This window comes from Triturus cristatus, chromosome 1_2, assembly GCF_964204655.1.
Source record: "Triturus cristatus chromosome 1_2, aTriCri1.1, whole genome shotgun sequence".
Taxonomy (NCBI): domain Eukaryota; kingdom Metazoa; phylum Chordata; class Amphibia; order Caudata; family Salamandridae; genus Triturus; species Triturus cristatus.
The window spans coordinates 33,062,576-33,088,529 of NC_140580.1; the positions used below are offsets into that span (position 1 = coordinate 33,062,576).

At 43.8% G+C, this 25,954-nt stretch overlaps 2 protein-coding genes across 4 annotated transcripts in view; one reads left to right on the forward strand and one right to left on the reverse strand.

Annotated features, from left to right (window-relative positions):
* LOC146866687 (uncharacterized) overlaps positions 1–25,954 on the reverse strand; it is a 406,500-nt gene that overhangs the window by 14,516 nt on the left and 366,030 nt on the right. For 2 of the 3 annotated variants that reach the window (XR_014960462.1, XR_014960461.1), the window contains one exon: positions 25,210–25,312. The exons of the other annotated variant lie outside the window; for it this stretch is intronic. The gene's annotated coding sequence lies outside the window, so the exon portion shown is untranslated. The remainder of the gene's footprint in view (positions 1–25,209; positions 25,313–25,954) is intronic. 3 annotated transcript variants of the gene reach the window in all.
* Positions 13,230–25,954, forward strand: part of LOC146866688 (uncharacterized) — a 243,482-nt gene continuing 230,757 nt past the window's right edge. Inside the window, exon 1 of the mRNA XM_085600264.1 lies at positions 13,230–13,332. Within this exon, the coding sequence (XP_085456390.1) occupies positions 13,296–13,332 (37 nt within the window). The 5' untranslated portion in view covers positions 13,230–13,295. The remainder of the gene's footprint in view (positions 13,333–25,954) is intronic.

Here is a 25,954-nt window from a genome sequence, read left to right on the forward strand (position 1 = left end):
TTTTTACAATAAATTGACACAATGTATTCACATGTTCATAATATTGCACCATAATGCAAACCGAACCACATTTTCACTAAAAAGGTCTCAGAATATCATTCACCCGCTTCCTTCCCTTCAGCTACCCACTTAAAACTTTTTGTCATGCTCATTTGATACACTTGCTTGTTCAGTAACAGCATGATGCTCTTAGAACACCTACAGTTCTAGCGTGCTGAAGCCCCTGGCCAGCATCCTGAATCAGAAATTTGTTCTAGCATCACTGATGGCTTTTCAGATCTCATGTGACATCGTTCACCAGATGACCCCTTTCATGCTCCCTGGGAAGCAGATCCTACGTTGGTTCGTGCCGCAGAGCACTTCTGCGGATGAGTCTAGACCTTCCATATTCTAGATGACAGAAGATTTTTGTTTTCCAAATATTCGTGCAATTAAGTGTCTCAGAGCGAGGTAGATATCCCTCCATCACCATAACTACCTTTAAAATCTACATACTTAGTGTGTCAAAATAAAACTTTCTGTGGTGTATTGAGCTGAAGAAGAAAATGGACTTGGATGTCCAGAACGGAAGGAAGTAAACCTGATACTGTGTTAGTAGCAACCATGCAAATAGGAAAGAACACTTTGTTATGTTAGGTGTTTTTATTTAGCCACCCTACACTATTTACATGGTCTTTTAACACCCTTAAGTGTTATAGCAGTTTGCTCCAACAGAAGGTTCATTTATTGGGGAAATCAGACTTGTGTATTCCTGACTTGTTGTCAGTGTGTTTGTGGTGGCTTTGCTCAATTTGCACTGTGGTAGTGTGTCTCTATCCTTGAGCCTCGAGTTTATTGTTTGTCCATTTGTGGATGTAAACAAGCAGATGCCTCTGGGTGAGAGCTGCGTGGTTTGCATTATATTTTTTATGTTATACCACGGCTCTGTATGGCCCAGCAGTGTGAGGTTTTGCGGGAAGAGTTTTGCCATAATAGATAGATGGTTTATACTAGATGTTTAACACCCTAATTTTCTGTGTAAGACTTGTGTCTTGCTGTAACTTGTGTAAAGAAGCAGGTTGGTATGGTTTAGACTGATGTGGTGTTGCAGTGGGTTGTGTGGAGAGTCAAGTGTGGTTTTAGCTATTGTACTACATTGGGTTGTATAGTAATTACATTGCAATTTAGTGTGGTAAGGTGAGGTATGGTGTTATGTGGCATTTGGTGATGTGGTACACAGACCTTTAAGGTGAGATGTAATGATATGGTATGCCAAAGTCTGAGAAAGTGTGGTATTGTGTGTGTTGAGAGTGGTGTGGTACTGAGAGATGTGGTGTTGAAAATTGATGATGTGACATGATGGACTATGTTAGTGTACGATATAATGTGCTGTAGTGAGGTAGACTGAAGTGGAGTGGTGCAATATGAGATTGTCATGTGTGGTATGTTGGTGTGTTCGGTGTTGTGGTGTAGTGATATGTACTAAGTGAACTTTGTTGTTGTATAGTTCTGCTGTGCTGTGATGTGCAATGTAATTGCTCTTATATGGATAGTTGTGGTATTAAATGGCATGTATAGTGCATGGTGTGGTGTAGTCTGATGTGGAACCATAGGGAAATATGGGAGGGGTTGATGGGTGGGTGGGGTATAATATGATTGCATGTGATGTGGCTTGGTATGAAGTGTGGGATGTTGTAACCTGGTATAAGTATACTTCTATCCGGTGGTGCAATGTGTAGGATGTTGCGTTTTGGTGTGGTGTAGATTGGTGTGGTGTACATTAGTGCGGTGTTAGATTTTGTGGTGCTATGTGGCATATGTGGTATGGTGAACAGGGAGGTGTGTTGTGGTACAGTAGGGTGTGTTGTGTTGTATACCATAGAATGTATGGTCCTGTGTGGAGTTATTAAGTCAAGGAGGGTGCTGTGAGGTGCGGCAGTGTGACGGGGTGAGTTTTGCCATAATAGTTAGATGGTTTATACTAGATGTTGAACACCCTAATTTTCTGTGTCAGACTTGTGTCTTGCTGTAACTTGTGTAAAGAAGCAGGTTGGTATGGCTTAGACTGATGTGGTGTTGCAGTGGGTGGTGTAGGGTGGTGTGGGGAGTCAAATGTGGTTTTGGCTAGTGTACTACATTGGGTTGTATAGTAATTACATTGCAATTTAGTGTAGTAAGGTGAGGTATGTTGTTATGTGGCATTTGGTGATGTGGTACACAGACCTTTAGGGTGAGACGTAATGATACGGTGTGCCAAAGTCTGAGAAAGTGTGGCATGGTGTGGTATTGTGTGTGTTGAGAGTGCTGTGGTACTGAGAGATGTGGTGTTGAAAACTGATGATGTGACATGATGGAATATGTAGGTGTATGATATAATGTGCTGTAGTGAGATAGACTGAAGTGGAGTAGTACAATATGAGATTGTCTTTTGTGGTATGTTGGTGTGTTCGGTGGTGCGGTGTGGTCATATGTACTAAGTGAACTTTGTTGTTGTATAGTCCTGCTGTGCTGTGATGTTGCATGCAATTGCTCTTATATGGATAGTTGCGGTATTGAATGGCATGTATACTTCATGGTGTGGTGTAGTCTGATGTGGAACCATAGGGAACTATGGGAGGGGTTGATGGATGAGTGGGGTGCAATGTGATAGCATGTGATATGGCTTGGTATAAAGTGTGGGATGTTGCAATCTGGTATAAGTATACTGGAAGCCGGTGGTGCAATGTGTAGGATGTTGTGTTTTGGTGTGGTGTAGATTGGTGTGGTGTACATTAGTGTGGTGTTAGATTTTGTGTTGCTATGTGGTATATGTGGTATGGTGAACAGGGAGGTGTGTTGTGGTACAGTAGGGTGTGTTGTGTTGTATACCATAGAATATATGGTCCTGTGTGGAGGTATGAAGTCAACGAGGGTGCTGTGAGGTGCGGCAACGTGACGGGTATATGGTTGTAGTGAGTGGCTGCAGTGTAGAGTTGTTGTGTGAGATGATGGGTGGTGGTCTCATTTAGGATTTCACCCTTGTTCCCCAGCAAATGGGTGCTATCCGGTAAGGTGTGAGTTGATCTGGACTAAAGTTTTATGATGTAAGTTGCATTGTGCTGTACACATTATAGTGTGGTGTTAAGCTTAAGGATTATATTGTGTGCCAGGTGTAGTGATGATGTAGTATGGTATGGAATTGGTTGGGGTGGTGATGTTTTGTGGGAGGAAGTGATGAGGGTTGATATTGAATAGTCTGGAGGTGTGTTGGAGTGTGCCATGGTGAATGCTGTTATCATATAGCAGAACAACAAAAGAAAAACCTTTAACTTAAGGGTCCCGGAAAACATAGCAGTCTGAGTACAAGACCACGTTATACTGAAAAAAGAGTTAATTAATTATATAATTCCATTTACGATTGGTGTGTCACCCCTTCTACTCATGTTCAGGTAGTGGTAGAAGTGGGATTGAAGATGCTTCCGTTGTGGATCCAACAGTATACCAAGTGGCAGAAGGTCAAATACATTTTCAATAGCTCTTAAATAGTATTCTCAAAAGGCCCTACAAGAAAGCAAGCTTTTCACATAGCCTTAAGGGCCAGACTGCTAGATATGCACAAAATGGCAGTGCAAAAAATAATGCCTTAGTTAGAGTAGCAGTTGCTAAACCCAAAGTACACGCTAAAGTACCATCTTCCATCTTACAAAAATATGTTGCAAGGAAGTACTCTACTTATGAATTCATTCATTGTTAAGGTGTGGCTAAGAAAGCAGCCTCTTAGGCAGAATTGTGGGGGCCAGTATAGCTCCTTCATCAGCAGAAGTCCAAGCCGCAAGTCAGGCCGCTAATCCTGTGCGTGCTACACCTTATGAAGAACTTAAATAAGCCATTTTAGCGAAAATTGGGCTTAATAAAGGGAATTACTGAGTTGTGCTCAGAGAGAAATGTGCGTTACAACAAACAAATGATGGACGGAATGCTGACAATGCAGACATTCTCCCCCAGTCAAGAGATCTGGGTTAAATCCATCGTTCTTTTGCCCACTACGCCACCCCAGTTCAGACATGGCCATATGCAAATCAGTCTTGACCCTGTGCCTCATGGGAACAGTCCAGCCCAAACTGCCAAGCCAGAGAGAAATGTGGGCTTATAAGGAAATCCCTAGGCATTATTCTTTAGAGTCAAAGACTGAGGAGACATATGGTACAGATGGGTTTGGCTAGTGAACGTTATAGATAACATATATATGGAATCATTCATAGGTATTTTTCCTTCTAGTACTGTAAGATGAGCAAAGCAACATACCAGGGTAGGCCTACAGGAAGCCATCAATATAGCTTGCGCCAATCCTTGTGCTCAAGATTGGAAATTGGGAAATATTTGAAGTTAACACCCTCTCCTAATGTCTGTAAAGGCCCACTCATTTCTCCAAGAATAGATTTTTTTCTAATGGCTCAATATTTTCATAATGGAGCAGCGAAGAACACCTCCAAAAATAGGCCACCCTTAATGTTAAGCTCTCAAAGACCACAATGCTTTTGATTGTGGTGAATGGGTCATCTTGGTTGAGTGGGTCCTAGGAAAACACTAGCATAAACATTAAAACAAGTTTTTCAGGAGGCATTGTGTTGTTTGCAGAAGCACAAGCTCTTCCTTTCAAGCAGGCCTTTAGATTTATCAGGAGACCAGCCCAAGCGCTAATAGATGCAGGAGATAAACAAACTGACACCTTATAGTGGCTACACCCCACAAAGAACGGAACCAGGAGTCTGTGTAATCTGTGCTTATGGAGATACGATCAATTATTAGGCAGATTTTATTCCTTTGCAAACAGGAAGGCACACCAAGGAAACTTTTGGAGGGGTAATAGATAAATTACTTGAGGATTATATATTTGGAACCAACAATCCCCAATTCAGCTGCAATTGTTACTTAGTGTACGATAGTCAATGTATGGACAGCATTCTTCATTCTATTCAGTCACAACTGGAAAAGCTATGCCGCAAGTTAGGTGAAAAGCTGAATACACCACTTCTTTATATGTAACAGAAAGATCAGACAAGTACTACTGTTAATACTTTTTGTTAGCTCAGTCAAATCATCCACGGTAGATAAGATAATGCTTTATATCTGAGTTACTTACAATCTTGTAAGGATCTGGCAAGTAGATAAATGGAAGACTAGGTTCAACATGTCAGTGCATCAGAATATTTAATGATGCAATTAGCTCTTTTCATTTTTCATTTTTCATATACTTAAATCCTTGGTATGGGCAGAAAAGACATGCCCAGAAAATTGGGACTGTTCACCCTCATCACATCTCGTAACCACCACCTCATTTAGGTTGAAGGAATGGTGTGGTTTACCTAATGGCAAAGCCATACCATACGTCATTAAGAAAACCATTTCACTTTGCAGCTGAATTGGGGATTGTTGGTTCCAAATATATAATCCTCAAGTAATTTATCTATTACCCCTCCAAAAGTTTCCTTGGTGTGCCTTCCTGTTTGCAAAGGAATAAAATCTGCCTAATAATTGATCGTATCTCCATAAGCACAGATTACACAGACTCCTGGTTCCGTTCTTTGTGGGGTGTAGCCACTATAAGGTGTCAGTTTGTTTATCTCCTGCATCTATTAGCGCTTGGACTGGTCTCCTGATAAATCTAAAGGCCTGCTTGAAAGGAAGAGCTTGTGCTTCTGCAAACAACACAATGCCTCCTGAAAAACTTGTTTTAATGTTTATGCTAGTGTTTTCCTAGGACCCACTCAACCAAGATGACCCATTCACCACAATCAAAAGCATTGTGGTCTTTGAGAGCTTAACATTAAGGGTGGCCTATTTTTGGAGGTGTTCTTCGCTGCTCCATTATGAAAATATTGAGCCATTAGAAAAAAATCTATTCTTGGAGAAATGAGTGGGCCTTTACAGACATTAGGAGAGGGTGTTAACTTCAAATATTTCCCAATTTCCAATCTTGAGCACAAGGATTGGCGCAAGCTATATTGATGGCTTCCTGTAGGCCTACCCTGGTATGTTGCTTTGCTCATCTTACAGTACTAGAAGGAAAAATACCTATGAATGATTCCATATATATGTTATCTATAACGTTCACTAGCCAAACCCATCTGTACCATATGTCTCCTCAGTCTTTGCCTCTAAAGAATAATGCCTAGGGATTTCCTTATAAGCCCACATTTCTCTCTGAGCACAACTCAGTAATTCCCTTTATTAAGCCCAATTTTCGCTAAAATGGCTTATTTAAGTTCTTCATAAGGTGTAGCACGCACAGGATTAGCGGCCTGACTTGCGGCTTGGACTTCTGCTGATGAAGGAGCTATACTGGCCCCCACAATTCTGCCTAAGAGGCTGCTTTCTTAGCCACACCTTAACAATGAATGAATACATAAGTAGAGTACTTCCTTGCAACATATTTTTGTAAGATGGAAGATGGTACTTTAGCGTGTACTTTGGGTTTAGCAACTGCTACTCTAACTAAGGCATTATTTTTTGCACTGCCATTTTGTGCATATCTAGCAGTCTGGCCCTTAAGGCTATGTGAAAAGCTTGCTTTCTTGTAGGGCCTTTTGAGAATACTATTTAAGAGCTATTGAAAATGTATTTGACCTTCTGCCACTTGGTATACTGTTGGATCCACAACGGAAGCATCTTCAATCCCACTTCTACCACTACCTGAACATGAGTAGAAGGGGTGACACACCAATCGTAAATGTAATTATATAATTAATTAACTCTTTTTTCAGTATAACGTGGTCTTGTACTCAGACTGCTATATTTTCCGGGACCCTTAAGTTAAAGGTTTTTCTTTTGTTGTTCTGCTATATGATAACAGCATTCACCATGGCACACTCCAACACACCTCCAGACTATTCAATATCAACCCTCATCACTTCCTCCCACAAAACATCACCACCCCAACCAATTCCATACCATACTACATCATCACTACACCTGGCACACAATATAATCAGTAAGCTTAACACCACACTATAATGTGTACAGCACAATGCAACTCACATCATAAAACTTTAGTCCAGATCAACTCACACCTTACCGGATAGCACCCATTTGCTGGGGAACAAGGGTGAAATCCTAAATGAGACCACCACCCATCATCTCACACAACAACTCTACACTGCAGCCACTCACTACAACCATATACCCGTCACGTTGCCGCACCTCACAGCACCCTCGTTGACTTCATACCTCCACACAGGACCATATATTCTATGGTATACAACACAACACACCCTACTGTACCACAACACACCTCCCTGTTCACCATACCACATATACCACATAGCAACACAAAATCTAACACCACACTAATGTACACCACACCAATCTACACCACACCAAAACACAACATCCTACACATTGCACCACCGGCTTCCAGTATACTTATACCAGATTGCAACATCCCACACTTTATACCAAGCCATATCACATGCTATCACATTGCACCCCACTCATCCATCAACCCCTCCCATAGTTCCCTATGGTTCCACATCAGACTACACCACACCATGAAGTATACATGCCATTCAATACCGCAACTATCCATATAAGAGCAATTGCATGCAACATCACAGCACAGCAGGACTATACAACAACAAAGTTCACTTAGTACATATGACCACACCGCACCACCGAACACACCAACATACCACAAAAGACAATCTCATATTGTACTACTCCACTTCAGTCTATCTCACTACAGCACATTATATCATACACCTACATATTCCATCATGTCACATCATCAGTTTTCAACACCACATCTCTCAGTACCACAGCACTCTCAACACACACAATACCACACCATGCCACACTTTCTCAGACTTTGGCACACCGTATCATTACGTCTCACCCTAAAGGTCTGTGTACCACATCACCAAATGCCACATAACAACATACCTCACCTTACTACACTAAATTGCAATGTAATTACTATACAACCCAATGTAGTACACTAGCCAAAACCACATTTGACTCCCCACACCACCCTACACCACCCACTGCAACACCACATCAGTCTAAGCCATACCAACCTGCTTCTTTACACAAGTTACAGCAAGACACAAGTCTGACACAGAAAATTAGGGTGTTCAACATCTAGTATAAACCATCTAACTATTATGGCAAAACTCACCCCGTCACACTGCCGCACCTCACAGCACCCTCCTTGACTTAATAACTCCACACAGGACCATACATTCTATGGTATACAACACAACACACCCTACTGTACCACAACACACCTCCCTGTTCACCATACCACATATGCCACATAGCACCACAAAATCTAACACCGCACTAATGTACACCACACCAATCTACACCACACCAAAACGCAACATCCTACACATTGCACCACCGGATAGAAGTATACTTATACCAGGTTACAACATCCCACACTTCATACCAAGCCACATCACATGCAATCATATTATACCCCACCCATCCATCAACCCCTCCCATATTTCCCTATGGTTCCACATCAGACTACACCACACCATGCACTATACATGCCATTTAATACCACAACTATCCATATAAGAGCAATTACATTGCACATCACAGCACAGCAGAACTATACAACAACAAAGTTCACTTAGTACATATCACTACACCACAACACCGAACACACCAACATACCACACATGACAATCTCATATTGCACCACTCCACTTCAGTCTACCTCACTACAGCACATTATATCGTACACTAACATAGTCCATCATGTCACATCATCAATTTTCAACACCACATCTCTCAGTACCACACCACTCTCAACACACACAATACCACACTTTCTCAGACTTTGGCATACCATATCATTACATCTCACCTTAAAGGTCTGTGTACCACATCACCAAATGCCACATAACACCATACCTCACCTTACCACACTAAATTGCAATGTAATTACTATACAACCCAATGTAGTACAATAGCTAAAGCCACACTTGACTCTCCACACCACCCTACACCACCCACTGCAACACCACATCAGTCTAAACCATACCAACCTGCTTCTTTACACAAGTTACAGCAAGACACAAGTCTTACACAGAAAATTAGGGTGTTAAACATCTAGTATAAACCATCTATCTATTATGGCAAAACTCTTCCCGCAAAACCTCACACTGCTGGGCCATACAGAGCCGTGGTATAACATAAAAAATATAATGCAAACCACGCAGCTCTCACCCAGAGGCATCTGCTTGTTTACATCCACAAATCGACAAACAATAAACTCGAGACTCAAGGATAGAGACACACTACCACAGTGCAAATTGAGCAAAGCCACCACAAACACACTGACAACAAGTCAGGAATACACAAGTCTGATTTCCCCAATAAATGAACCTTCTGTTGGAGCAAACTGCTATAACACTTAAGGGTGTTAAAAGACCATGTAAATAGTGTAGGGTGGCTAAATAAAAACACCTAACATAACAAAGTGTTCTTTCCTATTTGCATGGTTGCTACTAACACAGTATCAGGTTTACTTCCTTCCGTTCTGGACATCCAAGTCCATTTTCTTCTTCAGCTCAATACACCACAGAAAGTTTTATTTTGACACACTAAGTATGTAGATTTTAAAGGTAGTTATGGTGATGGAGGGATATCTACCTCGCTCTGAGACACTTAATTGCACGAATATTTGGAAAACAAAAATCTTCTGTCATCTAGAATATGGAAGGTCTAGACTCATCCGCAGAAGTGCTCTGCGGCACGAACCAACGTAGGATCTGCTTCCCAGGGAGCATGAAAGGGGTCATCTGGTGAACGATGTCACATGAGATCTGAAAAGCCATCAGTGATGCTAGAACAAATTTCTGATTCAGGATGCTGGCCAGGGGCTTCAGCACGCTAAAACTGTAGGTGTTCTAAGAGCATCATGCTGTTACTGAACAAGCAAGTGTATCAAATGAGCATGACAAAAAGTTTTAAGTGGGTAGCTGAAGGGAAGGAAGCGGGTGAATGATATTCTGAGACCTTTTTAGTGAAAATGTGGTTCGGTTTGCATTATGGTGCAATATTATGAACATGTGAATACATTGTGTCAATTTATTGTAAAAAAATTATTAAAGAAATGAGTTACTTAGAAGAGACCATTAATAAACCAGAGTGGTTTTAGCCATGCATACATGCAAGGGTAAAATAATTTGTGGATTGGTTTGTTTTCCCACCCTACTTTAACACATGCCTGTCTCCACATTCCCCAATTAAAAGACTCAAATGATTCTTGTTTGCGATGTTGGCGAACTTTAAAAAGGAGCTATTAGTTACATTGGTGCCTTTCATGTGCCTCATTCTTGTAATCTGATCCCACCCCCTCACAAGAGTGGCATACCTTCTTTCTGTGGGCTCTCCTTAATTTCGTTGATCTTTCACTGTGTTTGAGCACACTGCTAATGCTGTTTGAAAATTTCACAGATTGAAAGGCTTCACTGTTTTCCATCACCTTTCTTAACTCCTTCCAGATCTGGGGGTGCTCAAGCACCTGCTGCACCCCTAGTTCCAACACCCGGGGCACCCTTTGTTGGTAATTGTGAGTGACATAGGTGTGGACAAAGAGAACTTTGTGTTTTTCTTTCAACACTGGTTGGCACCTTTGGGAATGCACAACACAAGGAGTATACTCTGTGTATGGGGAGTATGGCTCTGTCCTCATGCCTAAGCACATGTACTTCAAGGCACTTTCATTTAGGAATAGCTTCCACAGATTGACAGGTTCATGTATGTTTTAGCTCTAGCACAAAGAAGCAGAAGAATCAGTGCTTAATTTGAGCCAGTGCTCAGCCGGCACTTAATCTTCAACACCAGTGCTTTTCATGAGCACCAGTTAAGGACACATTCATTTATGTATAGGGAGCTTAAGTGATTTGCCCAGAATCCCAGGATGTTGAGCCGATGCCGTGGATTAAACCTGGTTCCCCAGCGCTGAAGTCAGCAACTCTGGCCCTTAATTCACATCCTCTCCCCACTTTCGTGGTTGGTAGTTGGTTCTGTTTTAGGCGGTGCTAACAGGAGAAATGGGCTGGTGCAAGCTGCCTCCTGACAAGAACCCCAGCACTTATTTGTTTACAAATTAACCTCTGCGAAGAATGGTCTACAGAGGACAATTTTTGCAACTGAGACCAAGAGAGGAAAACCTGTGTATCCATGAGCCAAGGAATCAAATCAGTAAAACTACAATAAAACAGTGTTGTCAATACAGCAATCGACTGAACAGAAGACAATCACGAGGAGACTATCAGCGGTGCCAAGGGGATACAATGGCAGTGTGCTGAGGAATGTAATGCCACGTCTGTAATTGTTAAATGCAATGGTGTTGTCTGAGCCCTCTGATGTGCACTTTGTATCCTGGCTGCTGTAATACAAATGGACTAGACTAACAGCATCATGGCACACTCACCCTAAAAACTTCAATAGTCTTTGCAAATGGATGCGAAAATGCATAGAATGTTGATAGGAAGTATTGTCATTGTCGATTTCCCAATAACATTACTGCACTGCCCCACAACAGTATAAGACTGAGAATAGCCAGCACTGCAAGTACTGGAATGCTAGCTGTGTTAAGTAAAGATTGTGTATCAGTATACTGAGGAGTGTGCTCCCAGAAGGTGCAGCAGGGGAAGGCAAGCAGTCAATAAAATGTAGTATCTGGGGTAGAACAAGTGCGCAGAGCAGCAGCCAGTGCACCTACCACAACTGGCCCCTTGTAATGCAGCAGATGCCGGATTTGGGGCGGCCCTACCATCTCCTACATATCCTGAAGACCACCAACACTTAAGGTATGTGCATAAAAGGCATTGTTTTATTTTGTAATTTTTATCCTCTTAAAGCTGTTAGGTCTCTATTACATAGTACTACAATAATAACTATATGCATGCTTATTTTACAGTTATTCCTTTTCTAAAGTTTTAAACAAATACCAGAACTGCCTTATAAAATAAAAACAAAATCCATAGCTACTTACATTAAGTATAGAGTTTGTTTCATCAGCGTGGCTGTTTCCCCTCTGCGCCATGTTAACTCTGTAGTCTTCTGCCAAAGCCTGTTTACCCGCAAAGATACAATTAGGTGCTCCAACAAATTTTAGAGTGCAAGTGTAGTTACGTCCTTATTTCATTTTTTTCTCTGCACACTCCCAAGGTGTAAAAGCGCGCCTTAAAAAATGTCATACTTTCACCGACCTTTCCCTGTCTAAGAACATCATGACTGTGCATATTTCCAGACCCTCTGCGCCACTTTTTCAAGACTCCCATGCTTATCAGTCCATGCCACCTCTCCCCCCACGTAGAAGCCTCGTCGTGTCCTAGATAGGCGGCAAACTCATGGAAAAAGAGTTTACGTGTTGCATTTCAATTTTCTTCTCTGCACACTCCAAAGGTGTAAAATGCGCGCCTTAAAAATGTCATACTTTTACCGACCTCTCACGCACTGTCCCATCTAAGAACATCACGACTGTGCATATTACAAGGCCCTCGGCGCCACTTTTTACAAGACTCCCATGTTTATCAGTCCCTGACACCTCGTTCCCCACGTAGAAGCCTCTTTGTGTCTTAGCACTCTTTTAAGGCGGTTTTTTAAACTAAGCGGTGAAATTGTTACATCAGCAAACTTGCTAACCACACTCCCACGTAGAAAGAAGCCATAGTTTCATAACATCTGTTTATTTAATTGTATTCACTTTTCATAACTAGTGTCACTTTACAGCAAAGACTTTTAAAAATTAGACGGTAAAAAATGTTGCACCAACAACTTATGTTTTACAAAATTGTCATACTTATCAACCCCGACACCTCACCCCCACATAGAAAGAAGTCATAGTTTCATAGCATCTGTTTATTTTATTTTATTCACTTTTCATAACTAGTGTCACTTTACTGCAAAGACTTTTAAAATTAGGCAGTGAAAAATGTTGCACCAACAACTTATGTTTTACAAAATTGTCATACTTATCAACCCCTTCAAGCCTCGGTGACTTAACATTTATTTATTCATAATTAGTGTCACTTTTAAAATTAGGCGGTAAAATTGTTGCGCCAACAAACTTACAGTCTAGCTTTCGCCTCTTGTGGAGGCATTGGACTTCCCGCCTCTGCCTGACTGTGGCTAGGCCCTGCACCACGGTCTACCACTTAGGAACTCCATATGCATTAGGCACGCCTCCTAGGGGGCCTGGTCTACCTCCAAAAATACCCCAGCACTACTCAAGGGCTCCCATTCCACAGATGCATCTTGTCACTGCTGAAGCAACACCAACCTACAGCGGCAACTACCCCTGAACATGCCCAGACATGTCCCGGCTTGCCCCAACCAACATGGCGCACACAGGTAAGTCTCTGCTTATGCATCCCATAACCCTAAACAACCCCTACTAGGCCCTATTGGGGTGGCTTACACATGGTAGGCGCTGAAAATGTTACATCAGCAAACTTACATTTTAGTTTGCCTCCTCTTGTGGAGCAGTGTTTCATCCCGCTCTTTCTGGGGTGCAGCAGCATTTTTTTACCCTGTTATATCACCATGACTGGTTGGTTTGCCGCCTCTTATGTGGAACTTGCTCTATCCAACCCTATCCGGGCTGTGACAGCACCCTTCACCGTTCCAAAACGATGCATGGCCATGTTACCAAACCCAGACACATGCTTTACAAGATTGCCATGTTTATCAGCCCTGATACCCCACTCCAACGTAGAGAGAAGCCGCAGTTGTATAAACATGTCTTATTTATATATTCATTTCATAACTAGTATCATTTTACATCAGAGACTTTAAAACTATGTGATGCATACTGTTGCATCAGCAAACTCACAGTCTAGGGTTGCGACATCACACATACCAGGTCCGTGACTTGACTTAACATTTATTTATTTTTATTTATTTATTTATTTTCATAATTACTGTCATTTTACATCAGAGACTTTTTAAAAAATAGGCGCTATAATTACAGCACCAGCAAACTCGCAGTCTAGCTTCCAGCCTCTTGTGGGGACTTTGGAATTCCCGCCCTTGGCTGATTTTTATTTATTTATTTATTTATTTATTCATTTATTTATTTATTCATTCATAACTACTGTCATTTTACATCAAAGACTTTTTAAAATTAGGCGGCAAAGTTACTGTACCTATAAAGTAGCAGTCTAGCTTCACGCCTCCTGTGGGGACATTGGCATTCCTGCCCTTGGCTGGTTTTTATTTATTTTTTTATTTCATAACTACTGGCATTTTACATCAGACTTTTTTAAATTAGGCGGAAAAATTACTGAATCAGCAAACTGGCAGTCTAGCTTCCCACCTCCTGTGGGGACATTGAAAATCCAGCCCTTGGCTGTCTGTGGCTACGCCCCCACACCCTAGTCTGCCAATTACGAGCCTGCATGCTTTAGGCACGCCTCCTTGGGGGCTTGGCCTACCCCAAAAAAGACTCAGCACCACTCTAGGGCTCCCATTCCACAGATGAACATCGCCGCTGCTCAAACAACTCCAACCTACAGCCGCTACCACCCGCTGAACATGCCCGGACATGCCCCTGATTGCCCAACCAACATGGCTCACACAAGTAAGTCTCTGTTCAACCAACCCATAACCCTAAACACCCCTTGTAGGCCCTGATGGGTGGCTTGCAGCTACCCCCAGCCATTCCCCTGACCCCCCTTCTACGCCTATGACACACCTGCACCGCCGCCATTTCAAGGGTAGGGGGCGCACACATTACATCTGCCCCCCTTCAGGGCCCGGACTTCCGGGGCGGGACTTCCGGGGCGGGACTTCCGGGGCGGGACTTCCAGGGGTGGGGCTTCCGGGGGCGGGACTTCCGGGGCGGGACTTCCGGGGCGGGACTTCCGGGGTGGGACTTCCGGCTCCTACGTCACTTCCGGGGGGCGTTCCCACCTGTCAAAAAATGAATGGTGATGAAAGGTATCACTGTATACTACTGACGCTTTAAAAAAAAGAAAGAGCACAGTGTCCCTGAAGCGGGCACCGCGCTCCGAATTAAAGTATAAAACAAACCATTAAAAAAAACAGCGCGGTGTCCCTGAAGCGGGTACCAAGCTTCGAATTAAAGTTTAAAAAAAAAGAATAAACTGAGCGTGGTGTCCCTGAAGCAGGCGCCGTGCTCTGAATTAAAGTAAAACATATAAATAAATAAACTGACAGCGGTGTCCCTAAAGCGGCCGCCGCACTCAGCATGCACATACAAAAAAAAAAAGCAGCCGCCATTGTCAATAAAGTAAATAGTGCTCACCCACTAGATAAAGCATGTCATATAAGGAGCAAAGTAAAAGGTCCAGTCCTTATGGACGGTAACAAATGGAGACAGGGCGGTACCAAAGCGGGACTAACAAGCCTCATAATGAATCGGAAGCCAGCGTTTACCAAGGACAATGAAAGAAGCCAATTACAAATATGGGAGGAGAATGGGCGAGGCTTCCACAGCATACCCTACTACAGCATGCCTCGCAGAGTGAGCAGCACATGCTGCCTCCAGGCTCGAACTTAAAAGTCGATAAGTTGATTTACAAAAATGTTGCAAACTCAAGCCACAATGAAAGGAAGGTTGATAAAAGGCAGTTACCTATCCGCACAAAGGAGGTACAGAACTTCCAAATAAAATGTTTTGTAAGTCAGAACCAAGGAATGTCAAGTTGCCTTAACTGTTCAAATGAAAATTAATGTATTTACATTGCTAGTTTGAGTAGAACTAATTTTAGCAAAGTTAACAACGGACCTAAAGTTATAAGTTAAAACAATATACAAAATATATAATAAAATAATGAACGACTCAACATAGCTCTAGCAAATTATTTAAACAACATTTGCATTAGTTATATGCTTGATTGGTAAATCCCAAAAAACAGATTGCACATTAACAAACAGCTGCTCCCAAGTCCAGATACTGTTAAGGGTTTCTATAGTATGAATACAACAATTAAAACAATGTTTTTTTCCTTCAGAAAGCGCAATTACAGAGTAAGCGACAGGCACATTTGCAATCTAAATACCAGCGTGGGCGTGTTGATTAAGGGGGACTATCTTAAGATATGGAAGTGTAAAGACACTGAATGCATTTGCCCCGTGTTAGATCTAAAAACATGTTGACACCAAAAAGAACCTTCTAAAGCATTCGTTTATTTTATGGTCAGGTCTAGCGCGTGGAGTTAAGGTTCAGCTGAGGGCCCCCAAAACCTTTAATAAGCAACTTTAGACATGTTGTTATCATCTGCGGGAGAGCTCGTAGTATGCTGTCTTTTAGATTAAAAGTTTTAATTAATGAAGAAGTACACAGTAAAGAAAGATCATAGATAGCTTTATGAGCCATAGTTGGTAATCTCCCAATTGGGGAGGATGGCTGTTGACTTTATGAAGGACAGGCAGAAGGTCAACCAAGGAAATGTTCACAAGTGTTGGAGCCAGAACACATTTGAGGTAATTTGTGTTTGGAATCAAATGTGCTGGCTCACCCCTTTTCATAAGAAACCCAGATATCATGATGTAATGGTATAAGTTTCAGCAAATCTTGGGTCGGTCCCTACCCCCTTGACATTTTCAGCCATAACATTTTGCAACTCACATTTTAGAATTCTGACAAATAATCGACTATACAAGAATATAGGTCTGATCCGGCTTGCATAACTTCCTGGCAAGCCAGCACAGAACAATTATGTTGCTGTACAATTATATTGCCTTAACTATATATTCAAACGTATTGTAGCCCCTCAGCAACCTGTAGCTTCTTCGAAATACACACAAGCTATGTAGGCATGGATGGCAAAGTCAATAACTCTGAATCTACCTCCAGGTTTAACCTTTTTTAGAAGGAAGAGGAGAAGACAGTCCCTAAAAAATAGAGGTTACACAGGAACAGGGAGGGAGAAAGAATCAGTCTAAAGTGGGTGTGGTAAAAAAGAAAATTATGAATTGTGATCCACGAATTAACAAGAACAAAATGAATTATCAAGTTGTTCTTTTTGGGGTTATATGCCAATGACATCAAGGTCTTAAACACATTATTGGGGCTTATTTCTACCACCAACTACAACACATGACTGACTTATATGTAACCAACTAGATTTAATTGGTAGCTCAGATTTAAAGGCTTTTGACCTGATAATGAATTTGGTTGCTAGATTTTCCACCTACCAGAGCAGTGTCATTCCTTTATCCACCAACGTGGCAGAAGAAAGTGTGCCAAATGTATGATTCTGTGCAAAGGTATTGGAAGTTATTTTTGTATCTACCACTATTTATTACTGTTAAACACTATGGCAGGAAATACTAAAGTGTCCATTACTACTGGAAGAAATTCTGCCAGCAAACACAGGTATGGAAATGTACCACCAAGATTTTCTTCATGTGGTCCAAAGAACTATGGGCTCCATGTATCAATCCCTGTTTACAAATTAGGATATCTAAATTGCACACCAACTGGTTTGCAATCAGAGATGCAGTTCTGAATGTGAGATTTAGAAATTACTGGATTAACCAGAAATTGTATTATTTTGGTCTCAGACATCCTCTAGATCTCCTGTTGTAAAGACCTTAACAATGCCTTAACTAGGCTTATTATTTCAACAGATAAGTCTTCAGGAAAACATCTCCTCTAAATGTCTGCCTTTTGATTGACTGTTATCTTAGATTCTAAGATCTTTCATTTCTTGAACAAACTATCTAGGATAAAGATTGAAGAGAAAGACATTTTAGTTATCCTTGATATATTTATGCATATGTTTCTAAATAGCCTGAACTTGTACATGCTCAAGTCAAAGGCGATAATACAGTCAAAAGGTTATTGGAAATGTGACTGTTTTTTGAACTGTTACTGTAGCATGATGTAGCGTTCTTTCAAGGGATGTGTCTTCATCTCTTTCCTGAACAGGAGCAGGATCGGGGAAATACTGATGGATATGGGAATATTGTTCCATATCCTAGGTGCATAGCTGGAAATGCTTGTTGCCTTGATTCTTTTTCTTTTTACTCTTCTTTGTTTACAGCCAGATGTGTCCTGGCTGGGGGTATGCTGATAGCCCCTAGAGATGGCGAGCTTACCAGCCAGGGAGCAAGCTGTGATGGCTTTGCAAATGATGCATCCGGGTTTGAAGATGGTGTGAGCCAGTGAAGTTAATGTGGCATGGGGGTGATGTGATCATGGTCCTTTAGGCCCTGGCTGAGAAGTGCAGTGGCATCTAGGATGCCCTTAAGGAGGCCACTGTATAGTCTCAGAGACCATGTTGCAGGGCGTTTCCACTATAAAGATACAAGAGTATGAGGGCTCAAACACATTCTGATGTCGCTTCTGAGAGAAATAATTTCATTTTCATCAGTAGAGAGAGCTGGTACCATTGCAGTGTGTTTCTTGAAGATGAGGTTGGTTTCCATGATAAATCCAAGTGGCTTGGTATGTCAGGAAATTTTGGGTTTCAAACCCGTCCAGGTTCATGTCTTTGAGCCAGGTTTGTACTAGTTCCATTTTAATTGAGGTCTTACTGAGAATCTTTATTTGCATTGTATTACAGATAGTAGTGTAGCTGATCAATGTGACCATACTCATTAACATCTATATAGAATTGGTTTTTAAAAGGAATTAGGATAAAAATATTTTTTCTATAGGCACATTTTTATTGATTTTCACATGGAACAACAAAACAAAATAAGACTACAGTCCATCAAGGCAGCACAGGATTACATAGAACACAATATCCATTCAGTCCTTCCCAGCATCCAGCCCTCGATTTTCTCATGTTTACGGGGCAGGCTTGGGCCTCATAGACTAGGCTATTCCTGTTGAGCACACCTATCTACCACCACTACAACTCTGCCACCAAACAGGGGTCTGGAGACCTCAATTTGTATGTGATATCTCGCTTGGCTACCAATGTGGTCACCCCAATGAAAATGCGCTCTATCCTCGGCCCACCAACGTCTTCCAGTAACCTCAGCAATGCTAGCCTAGGAGTGAACGGCAAGGCAGCGCCTAGAATTGCTGAAAGCTCCTTCTCTATCCACTCCTAAAAGAGAACCAGTCCTGAGCAGGACCAAACAATGTGCAAGAAGTCTGAGTCCAGCAAAGAACATCTGGCACAATGTGCTTGGGAGGTCCTGCCAGCTCGGTGGAGCCGCATGGGGGTCATGTCTGTGACATGCAGATAATTAAGTTGGACCAGCCGAAGGAGCATGGAAATCACCAGTTACCGGGGGGAGGGGGGCAGTCTAGCCATGTGCCACTGGGTATCCTCAAGCCCTCCCACCCAGGCCTCCCACTTCTCCTGCAACTTGGAAAAGTGGTCCGGGGCACTGATAAGCAGGGAACAATAAATCAAGGAGATAGTCCCTGTATGAAATTTCCCAATCGACAGTTTAGCTTTAAGGCGATTAAAAGGGCTGTGTATCAGGGGGAATATTAGCCGACAAGGGGTGTCGCAGCTGCAGGTGCTTATGAAACTTGGGCACGAGAGAGACAAAAATGCTCCTGCAACTTCTTAAATGCCTGCAAGTGAGTACCCGCCCAAATGTCTCCAAGATGAGTGATGCTAATCCTGTCCCACTGCACAAAGTTCTCCAGACCCACAGAATGATGTAGCCACGTCCCCTACCACAGGGGGTCAACTTGGTATGTCAATGATCCTAACCCTGAAAATGGAGCACCGCCCTAAAGCCCAGCAACACCACTCAGGTGCACTGAGTAACAGACTGGGGAATCAGGGCCATGTAGAGCAGGCCCATCAGCCTATCTCACCAAGTATGACCAGTTCTACCCAGTAGACCGGATCATCCCACCCTACATTATCATGACCAGTTGCAAAGCCAAATAATAACAGTATAGATCCTCCATACCCAACTCTTCATCAAAGGGGGACTGTCATCAAGTAACAAAGGTCACCCAGGGGCAGCCCCCGGCCCAGAGGACATTACGGATCACTGAAGTAAGGACCTAGAACCACCGGTGGGGAATTGGATGGGGGAAGTTCGGAAAAACACTCACAAATTGGAGCAGAACCAACATTTTGGAAAGAGTCACCATCCCCAGGACATGCAACGATAGACGACTCCACCTCTGCAGGTCCTGTTTCATTTTAATGACTAGGGTGGTCAAATTAAGGTTCCGGACTAAGGCAGGTAGACGTGAAATATAATTACCCAAGTATTTAAACAACAAATGGCATAGAGGGATCAGATATTGTCAGGAGCAGGTACTCTCATCATTAGCAACAGAGACCAGATGCGATTTAGATTCATTCACCTGAAAGCCTGATGCCTAGCCATATATCAGCAGGATCTTCAGACGTCGCACACCCAAGATCTGCGGGTTCACGAGGAACAGCAAAATTTCATCTGTATACAGCGCAAGGCACTCTTCCGGTACCTTGTGCCAAGAACACCCCTGAATACAAGCATCACATCGAATAAGGTGTGCCAGGGGCTCAATTGGTAGGGTGAGCAAAAGTGGTGAAAGAGGAAAACCCTAACAGCTGCCTCTACGGTTAGGGAAGGGAGGTAGTAAAGCATCATTGAAAAGGACCCGGGCGGTACAGCAGACATAAAGAAGACCAACATGTGCATGAAAGTGAAGCCCCAATCCAGCCCTCTCCAGCATAGGGCTCAGGAAGGACCAATCATTGGTATCAAAGCCTTTCTCAAAATCCACCAAAAGCAGAGCCGAGAGGCAGCGAAGGTGATGAGCCTAAGAGAGAGCTACCTGGATTCTCCGGATACTATGCTGAGTACTAGGGACCAGCATGAAGCCACACTCATCTGGATGGATCTGTTAGGGTAGTGTGCGGCACAGTCGATTCGTAGAACTTTTGTGTGGAAGCCCTCCAGCATTGTTTGGCCTGCTCCAGTGATATATTCACAAGCGAGATCGCACCAGATGATGTTCAAGGTCACTGGAGGGCCACCATTGCGCCCACTGCGCCAGCGAAAGAACCTGAACCTCCAAGGGCATCGCCTATTCCAGATTTTGGGCTTCTCTGCTTGAACTTACCCCTTAACTAAACCCCTTGGTGCAGGTTTACTAGCACTCATTATGTACCTAATGATTCCACCATACCCTCATTCACCTTGAAATAGGAGCAGATCTCCTCTTCAATAAAGTTAGAGCATTCATGGTCTGTAAAGTGCCATGTGCTAATGCACCACATGGGTCGCAGTGCTGCAGTGGGAAGGCTGATCTGGTCAAAAGGTGGGCATGGTCCAAACTTTCCTGGGGGAGGGCCTCCATCTCTGAGAGCTAAAGGACGTCCACCTCAGGAAGCCAGATCAGGTCAATGCGCGATATGGTTGTCTGTGCCGCAGAAGTGTGAGTATAAGTATTGTTGCGGAATGCCACGTTCACCATGCGTCACAAAGCCCCAAGGAATCAACCCAGGCAGAAAGTTACTGGGAACGTTACTGAAACCCCAGTCGAGGAGGGCCGGAGGTGTCCATCACATAGTTAGGAACTGTATTGAAGTCACCCCCCCCCCACCACAATGGCACCATGTGGAAGGGTCGGGAGAAGGGCCCAAAGGGATTGCAGCATGCTCTGGAGCTGATGTTAAGGAACATAAACTGACAGGAAATTTTAGTGCTGACCTTCCAGCTGACCCTCTATCCCCACATACCTCTCCTGGGGGTCCACATGGGACACAGACACCACCGACCGAAACCCTCTATGCAGCAAGATAGCCACCCCCGAGGAGCCATTGAGTAAACCCACATAATAAATTCTATCAGTGTCATAACTGCGCAAAAAGGGACAGAACGCATCCAGCAGGTGAGTTTCCTGAAACATAAGGACCGCCAGCTGGAATCACATAACATAATGAAGTCATACGTACCTTTTAATGTGATCCAGCAGGCCGTTTACACTCCAAGACACTATATTAAGCACCACCATCTGGACAGAAAAGTAAATGGGCCAGGCCCAGCTACAAGGGCACCCGCAGGCTTAAAGAGGACACAACCACTTGCAGGGCGGTGGTGTCACCAGTGTGAGCAGTGCGTGGCTGGGATTAACTGAGAGTGTCTGCATTAAAATATAAATGAAGGTGGACAATTTCAAACACTTGTTTAGTGGACTTCATTCAATCTTTTTTATGATAGTGAGTTTTAATCAGAGTCATAAAGTTCTTAACAAATCCTAAATGTGCCAATTCTTTATGGGTCATAGTGACAGTACTCAAAAAACCAAAGCCATTAAAAAATGGAGATGTATCCCTGGTCTTCACCCCTTATAGATAAACTGAGAGTGTCTGGGGCTGCATGGTCAAACAGTCTAAACCAAACATAACACCCCATCCCCTAACTTCCCCCAAATCAATACTTCTTCCCCAAAAGCATCAGTCGCCTTAACCCTACATATAACGTTAACAAAACAGGGCCAGAGGCCAACAGCCACAACAACCCACCCATTACAGTAAGATCCTAGTGTCTGACAACAATCATAGAGTCCCACAGCAGACCTGCAAGGGGCGTGTTAAAGACAAACATATTATAACCTGGAACAAAATTAACAAAATACGAAAGCACAAACAACATCCAGCCCACTCACAGGTGTCCAGGATGAGCTCAACTGTCCTGCAGGGCCTCATGAGGGTGCACCAATGTTGTCACTCTGAGTGCAGACGAGCTCCGGCATGTCTGTCAAAATGGTGTCCTGGACAACTCCGTCAGTCTCCACTCACCCCGGTCTGAGCCCTGACATCCACAGAGGTGTGAACCAGTCCTCCGTTTCTTCCTGGATGGTTGGAGGGAAGATGAGGTGCCCCCTTAAGCCACGGCACCGGCTTCCCCAAGCCCAGCAGGCAGCTAAAACTCCCTTCTCCCAGCCACCCACTCCCAAGCATGTTCCGGGGTAACACAGAAGTAAGTGTCAGAGTTGAAAATCACCTTCAGCAGCACGAGTATAGGACCAGATACTGAAAGTCAAGGGCCTGGAGTTTCTGCTTGACCACCTCAAAGTAGTGCCAGTTCTGCTGGACCACTTGGGTATAATCAGGGAAAACCATAATCTGCAGGTTCTGAAAGTAAAGGTCCTGGCATGCCCTTGTCTCCTGGAGGATAACATCTCCGTCCTGTGGTTGAGATGGCACGCTATCAGTGGACGGGCAGGAGTACCTGGCGGAGATCGACGGGCCAAGGACCTATGCACCTCTCCAATACGAACCGTGGCAACAACTTTTTGGCAGGAACCAGGACCGCAGCCAGTCATCCAGGAATTGCTCCATGCCAGAGGCCTCCGCAACTTCCGGGAATCTAACAAATTGGAGATTGTTCCTCCGCGACCAATTCTTCGCATCCTCAACTCTTTCCTCAAGCAACACTGTCACCAAGAGCAGCTAGTAAGCCTGGAGCTTGAAGGTGGCCACCTCATCCTCCACCAAGAACACCCTAGTCTCTGTCTCGAATACCCTACTGGCAACATTCTGGAGGTCCTGGCGCAACAGAGAAACATACACCCACACTTCACCCACCTTAGTCTCAACTACTTCTCTCAAGTCATGGATTGCCTGAAGGATATTAGCATGGTCAGCATGTGCAAAGGGGCAAAGGGCGGTGGTGGCCCCAGTGGACCACCAGTGGTTCCATAAATGCCGTAGGCCAGCCTGACATATTGATCGATCTACGTCTGGGTCGGGGCTGCGAAGGGTGGCTTATTGCGCCTCTTCTCCGCTAAGACACCCCTAGGTGCAGTAGAAGGAGGTCTCCCACCCCCGTGGCTTGCTTACCCTGGAGGGGCAGCATGAACAGCCAGGGCAGCAGCAACTTTGTAGAGGCACTGGGCACTGAGTCACAGTAGCACAAGATGGAGATAAACAATTCAGTCGTCAGACAGGGGGCCCCAAGTCATGGCCAGCACCCCAGTCATTGGCTGAAGTGACAGGACCACTGCCAGACAGATGTCTAGAGGGAGGAAGCAGACCCCTTCACCCCCATAGCCAGAGGCCAAAGAGGATTCACCAGGGCAGGTACCCCCATAGCAAGCAATCCAAAAGCCACAAGAGGGAGGCCGGGGTACGGTGCCTGGAGAAAAGTCAAAAGGGGACCAAGGGCTGAGTTTACCTGTGGCAGCCAGCTGGGGTGTAGCCCAGGACCAGCTCCGGCCCTAACTGTCTGGCCACTGGTTCCTTGCTAAGCAGTTTTGGGGGGCATCCCCTCGAGCCTGCAGTCCCAAGATCTTCGTCCAGCTGCCGGCAACTCAGGCACAAATCAAGACCCATCCAAACAAACAGTTTCTGGCCACAGGGAAGTTGGGTCAAGGGCGGCGCCCGGTGTTGAGGGCCTCACACCCGCCACTAGCCCCCGAAGGTGAACTGTTCTCAGTGTAATGTATGGGAGGAGCCCCATCTTTGAGCATCCCACCAGCTGCAACCCCCCCATGGTAGGGGTCCAGGCAGGGGTTCAGTGCTGCCTATACAACTGCTCACCGACCAGGGATCTGTCTCATGGGCCCCTGGCATGCACTGACATCGCTACGGGCCAATCCAGGTCCCAGGGCCTCACAGCATCCCCAGAGCTTAGGATGGCAGCATTGCCCCTCCACAGCAATGCAGTGCCTCACCATGGTCCCAGGTAGGTCCCGCTGACACCCATGTCCTCTGACCAGGGCGGGGGACCACAGTGTAGAATTCACGGCGGTCACTTACATTCTCTTGGTCAGCAGCTCCACCCACCACCGCACCAGGGCAGAGGCCACACCCAGTCTCAGCACCTGGTTCCGGTGCCTTACCAGTTCCCCGGCATCTCAGTTCAGCCACGATTTCGGCCCCTGCTCTGCTGAAGGCTTTATAGCCCAGGAGCAGGCCACCATTTTGAACAGGCTACACGGCAGCCAGAATAACCCCAATGTCCATGGTGTGGTGAGGCGCTCCACTGCGCCGCAGTACCTTTAGAGACCCCCACAGCCCTCAATACAGGGGTGGAGCTATGGTTGCCAGGCAAGGATGTCGTCGTATCGCGGTGGGACCTCGACAGCTGCTTTAACTCACAGCTGCTATCTTGTCCCACCCTGAAAAGATTTTAGTAAAATGAAAAGATGAACATGAGAAAGTATTGATATTTTATTATGAGATAGGTTATTCATAGGATATTTATTTATGTATATAATTATATATAGGTGTGCGTGTAACAGGGATATACGTGTTTGAAAATTGTGTAGGCTCAATATATTGCAGAATTAAATCAATTGAGAAGGATAACTGATAAACAAAGATATTATAAAAAGTTTACCATGACAAATGGTTGCCAGGCAAGGATGTTGTCGAATCGCGGTGGGACCTTGACAGAAGCTTTCACTCACGGATACCATCTTGTCCGCCGTAGCCATGCCTCCCTGAAAAGATTTTAGTAAAATGAAAGGATGAACATGAAAAAGTACTTATATTTAATTATGAGATAGGATATTTAGAGGATATTTATTTATGTATATAATTATATGTAAGTGTGCGTGTAACAGGAATATATATGTTTGAAAATCGTGTAGGCTGACTATATTGCAGAATTAGATCAATGGAGAAGGATAACTGATAAACAAAGGTATGATAAAATGTCTGCCATGACAAATGGGTAATATAAATTAAATTAACAAGACACCTGGGGCCAATTCACTAAGCACATATGAGTATGGGAAGGAGGATTACAGGAGTACTCTTTTACATACTCTTACATGCCTTTGTAAATCATCCTAAAACGTCCAACTTCCTAATAGTAAAAGAGCAATGACGGTACAGTCTTTTCTGTTCACACTAATTTTTTATGACTTGTCCTTGAATATTCCAGTTTTATTGTCATTTTAGATATTTAGAGGCAAATTCACAAAGAAATGTAAGAGTTCATAAGAGAGTTCTACAGGAATATTACCTTATGTACTCCAAGTGCCTTTGTGAATAGGCATCCTGGATTTTACAAACTACACACACAAGCAGATGTTTGTGTGCCTTCCTTAAATCTTGTGTTTGTCGACTAAGAAAAACAA